The sequence below is a fragment of the Onthophagus taurus genome, unplaced genomic scaffold, assembly GCF_036711975.1.
Source record: "Onthophagus taurus isolate NC unplaced genomic scaffold, IU_Otau_3.0 ScKx7SY_14, whole genome shotgun sequence".
Taxonomy (NCBI): domain Eukaryota; kingdom Metazoa; phylum Arthropoda; class Insecta; order Coleoptera; family Scarabaeidae; genus Onthophagus; species Onthophagus taurus.
Window position 1 is genome coordinate 471,610 of NW_027248939.1, and position 4,642 is coordinate 476,251.

The 4,642-nt window shown below is 30.8% G+C and overlaps 1 protein-coding gene across 1 annotated transcript; it reads right to left on the bottom strand.

Annotated features, from left to right (window-relative positions):
• Window positions 1-693: 693 nt before the first annotated feature.
• On the bottom strand, window positions 694-3,651 carry LOC111418425 (uncharacterized). Its single transcript, XM_023050967.2, has 4 exons — window positions 2,449-3,651; window positions 1,233-2,399; window positions 993-1,173; window positions 694-940 (listed from the first exon to the last, which is right to left on the bottom strand). Exons 1-4 carry the CDS (start codon window positions 2,497-2,499, stop codon window positions 786-788), a joined length of 1,554 nt encoding a protein of 517 aa, XP_022906735.1. The 5' UTR covers window positions 2,500-3,651; the 3' UTR covers window positions 694-785.
• Window positions 3,652-4,642: the final 991 nt, after the last annotated feature.

Consider the following 4,642-nt stretch of genomic DNA (forward strand, 5'->3'; position numbering starts at 1 on the left):
GTAACGATGTTTCGTAAAATTCTTCTGAGTGCAGCAGTTCCACCTTATTTATACAATAAAATCTCGTTCAGAACGGATGTGCACAACATTAATGTCAGGTGTAGCGTGGGTTACGTTTTAGTTAAATACCCGAGTACCGGGTACTTTCTATACCCGGGTATTTACCCCGGTATAAAATCACCCGGGTAGTGCTCACCCTTGATTATAGGTTAGGTGGTAGAGCAGTCTCCGAACTGAACCTCGCCTATATAGCAAATCATGTCAGTTGAATTGTATTATTGTTATATGCAAAATAAAGGCCTTTATTATTATTATTATACACTTTTCCACTCACTTCTATTACTTTATTAGATATCCTTTTTTCCAGAGTTAAACACCATTTTTGCTCCCTTCTTGAACTTTTCCCATATCACCCTCTATATTGTTTTTAAACAGTTCTTTCATCATCGCCTCGTTACTCAAACTATTACCCACATTGTATACCACCACCTTCGGGGTAGTGAAAACTACCTACACCACTACCGTTACGGTTAAGTTAGGGCCCTTCACCTTTTCCCAAACATTCATTGTTCCGAAAGCTATCTTGCAGTTGTCGAAAGTATTACAAACTGAAAGTAACATCGAGCCGCATCAAAGAGCAGTGTTAGTTGAATAAAATTTTTATTAATTGAATAAGAAGATTGCGCAAGAAGATTGAATTAATAATTTTATATTTATTTATTCTTCAGTTACAATAATTGTGCTTTTATATCTTATGCAATAGTAATCGTAAGAAATGATTTAGATTATTGGATTTGTAATTCTTCACTTAAATTATCAACAAACATAAATACGTTATCAATAACATCTTGAGCTTCTTTTCTACTTTTCACAACATTCTCCTTCATAGTCAGAGCTAATTGAAAACGATCGTCTTTCGAAATTATCGATAAAACAAAACCTAAAAAATAAGATTATAAAAATTGATGTTTGCGTAATTAGTTAATTAATACATGTGTTGCTGAAGTACGTAATAAATGACATAGCTGCTTCAACTTCACATCCAGCTATTGTTCCCGCTTTCAATCCACCAACATTAGTTGCACCTGCTGTTAAGTTACTAGTGTGGGAAACGATTTGTTTTACAATGGAAGAAGGTATCAAATGTCCCATGTTTGAAAGTTCATAATACACCTAAACATTTGAAATATATTCGTTTAATTTTAATTATTATTTGTAGTAGTTATTGTTACCAAACCATCAATTGAAAATTTTCCTTTATTAAGTTCATTTCCAATGGATTTAAGCCGATCTAACATCGTAGATTCTTTCTGCATTGTAACTTGAGTGTTAAGTACAATTGGTATTGAGTTATTCGTAAGTTTATTGTAATTGTACGTTCCATTAACAATACTCACTAAATCTTCGTCTATGGGCCTAAATATAAGCGCTGTGGAACACTTATCCATTTTTTCACCTCTTCTCGCTAGTATTTCCGCTAAACTAGCGGTTAATCCAGCAATTAATATCTCAGTAAATCCTATCCCCAACTTATTTTTGATTTTTTTTATTAACGGAACATACTTAATTTCGTCTTCTATATAAAAGACTACATGACGTTCGTTGTTTATCACATTAAATTTGGGTTCATCTCGTTTAGAAGTGAGTAGATTGCGATAAATGTAAGCGTTATCGAGGGAAAATTTTGGTTTTGCTGTATATTTTGGGTCGAGTTGCATGAGTTGAGGATTTTTTTCACGGATCATAAAATTTTTTAAGAACCCTATTAGAGCAACACCATCGGCCAAAGAATGTCTAAAGACTAACATTACCGCTGCTTGTTTCTTCGTTTCGCTTTGTTTATTCCATATAACGTTCTGCGTAAATATTCGTCCATACCACAACCTTTTTTGATTAATAACGTTAACCATGCAGTTCTTGCGAATATGTTCCAATAATTCATCTCTGGTTAAATATTCTTTATCGTTAACTTTAGTGTAAACACAGATATCTTCGTCAGTTACTTGATTCTTTACGTAATAAGGAAAACCCAAACACCTTTCTATTGTACACGATAGTTTACCAAGACTGTTATGTACTCTTTTACATGTTTCTTCTAACCGTTTATTAAGGGCTGCCCGATCTTCGTCATGATTCAAAATTATTATGATCGAAATCGGAATTTTCTCGTCGGTCGATTCCAAAGCTGCGTCTTGTCCTATTAATCTACCACCGTAATTCCGGCCCAATTTGTACATTAACCACAAATCCATTCCCCACAAAAAGATTTGTATTATAATACATGAAACGATCAAACATAATATAATTATAAATGATAATGTGAGAAGACATATGTGTACTAGTAAACCAATCGGAAATGAAGTTTTATTGGTAAAACCTGGCGGTATTCCCAACAGATCCTAAAATATTGCTTTAAAGATTTAAAAGGGTTAATTAATTAATTCTCACCTTAATCAAACAATATATCGATATAAATTTATAAAATATCACCTTCATCATCTGTACGTCTTTTCTGAATTAAATTAAATCGTACAGGGCTATATAATGGCGTAAGGAGAATGTTTAATAATTAATAATCGATTGAACCAATTTCAACTTATTAATGGGTATGTATAGAAAATTGGTGTAATTATCATGTAGTTATCAATTTCTCGTATCAATTTATGTTACATTGAAAACATTTCAAATGCTTCACATAAATCACTTTTCGAAAAAAAATTAGGTATAGTTAAAAAGATAAATAGAGCCAATTAATACAGAAAAAAACTTGTTAGACTCGTTTTCTTAAATAAAATATCTTTGTCTACGTCTGTATCTAATCTTATTTTCTCGAATTTGAAATGATCGAAGATGAGAGGGGTACCGCAATAACCGCGTTTTAGATCATTTAATGAAACATTCATATTTCTAAATTTATGCGAAAGATTTTGTAATAAACTATCTTTATTTATGAATTATTTAGTGTTTTATATGAAACTCAAAGAATAATATTTATGTGGGATTGAGAGAGAGCACAATTCAGAGGGAGAACAGTAGAGAGAGACTGAATGAAGAAGAGCGGGTACGAGTAAAGACGTAAAGAATAATTGAACTATTTTCTTATAAAATAAATGATTAATACATTTGTAAATAAAAGAGTGTTAAATATGTTTAAAGACTAAATGTTTAATAGTTTGTTACTTTACATTAATAAATACTTTTTTCGAACACTCACTGCAAATGGCCTATCTTATTACAAATCGCAAAGAAAAATACCTCATTTCTTTATAGCAACCATTTTTTATAGCAACCAAATAAACAATTAATTATTTATTAGAATAAATATTAAACGTACAATTATTAAGGTTAGAGAAGCTTATACTTGATGTACACTGTTGTAACTGTAAATCACCACATGTTAGTGACGATTTTGATAACACCTCCTGATGATCTCCTGATGAATCACTACTTTATTTTTTTTGTTTGGTTGCTGTAGTGAGGGAAACGGCAGAAACGACAATTTGATTCTCGAGCTCGTCGTGTACTTTTTAAATAATTTCTTATAAAATGTTCATATTCATTTAAATTGAGTGTCCGAAAAAACTTCATGTATTATTCTTAAAGAAAAGTAACTTCTTCTTTAAGAAGTATACTTTCTTTACTTATAATACAAATAACTATAGTTTGTTACTGTTAAAACAGGTGTTTTTTAATTTGACAATCTAATCCTACATTTATTATATTTTATTAATTGGTACGACGTTTACATGTTGACTTAACAATAATTAAATGACTACTTCATATCTAGTTTCACAATTTGTAATAATAATTGTCCAATAAGCACAAGGCACACAGTGTTAGGAAATGTGAAATTACTGGCCATAATATGATTTTACTAATTTTCTTTTTTAATATTTTGGCAAATGGGGATCGTTAGGTTATATCGTAATACTCGCTACTCCGCAATAACCACTTTTTATTAACTTCAACTCTGGATAAAAATGACATGTAAAGTTAACACTTATTTTGCATATCAATTTCCAAAAACATTTGATTAATTTTGAGAAACGATTGTAAACATATTAAAAGTTGTACCCTTATGAAATTTCACTATAATTTTATACTGTATGTGTTGTTTATGTAACACTGTAATAGCTTCTTGAATACAGGATTTATTTATCTTTTTCTCAACACTGTTCATAAACAGATTTTATTTGCAATGTTAAACTTTGATTTGAGCTATAAAAAAAGTCCCACAAGATCCCAGGTTGAAATTTGTTTTTTTATGTAGTTTCAAGCCTATACGTTTCGTTCCCAAAAAAATAAATTGCGCATACTTGCGCATTTTCAATAAAATGGCTAATATACAGGGTGGTGTCTACGGATATTCGACAGTGAATACTGAAAGTTAGTTTAGAAACTATTAATCGCTTACAATTTTTCAGAATAACTATTTTTATGAATCAATATTAGTACTAAATGTATAACTAGAAGCTTTCGGGCTTAACCGTGCGTTTTTAAAAAAGAGTCACGATTCGGATATCATGTTGTTGTAACCTTCTTCCCAAATAAGTCCGAAGTATTTTTTGAGTTAAAAAATACCTATCCAACACACAGTAATAAAAAAGAAAATCAATGACGCGTTAAAACGCAAAACCAGATG

What these genes read in the sequence shown, in the direction of transcription:
- LOC111418425 (XM_023050967.2), bottom strand. Translation starts at nt 2,499, where the DNA reads ATGATGAAGGTGATATTTTATAAATTTATATCGATATATTGTTTGATT. An exon ending in CGATATATTGTTTGATTAAG is followed by an intron (nt 2,400 to 2,448) that starts GTGAGAATTAAT and finishes GCAATATTTTAG; the next exon opens with GATCTGTTGGGAATACCGCC. An exon ending in TACGTACTTCAGCAACACAT is followed by an intron (nt 941 to 992) that starts GTATTAATTAAC and finishes CTTATTTTTTAG; the next exon opens with GTTTTGTTTTATCGATAATT.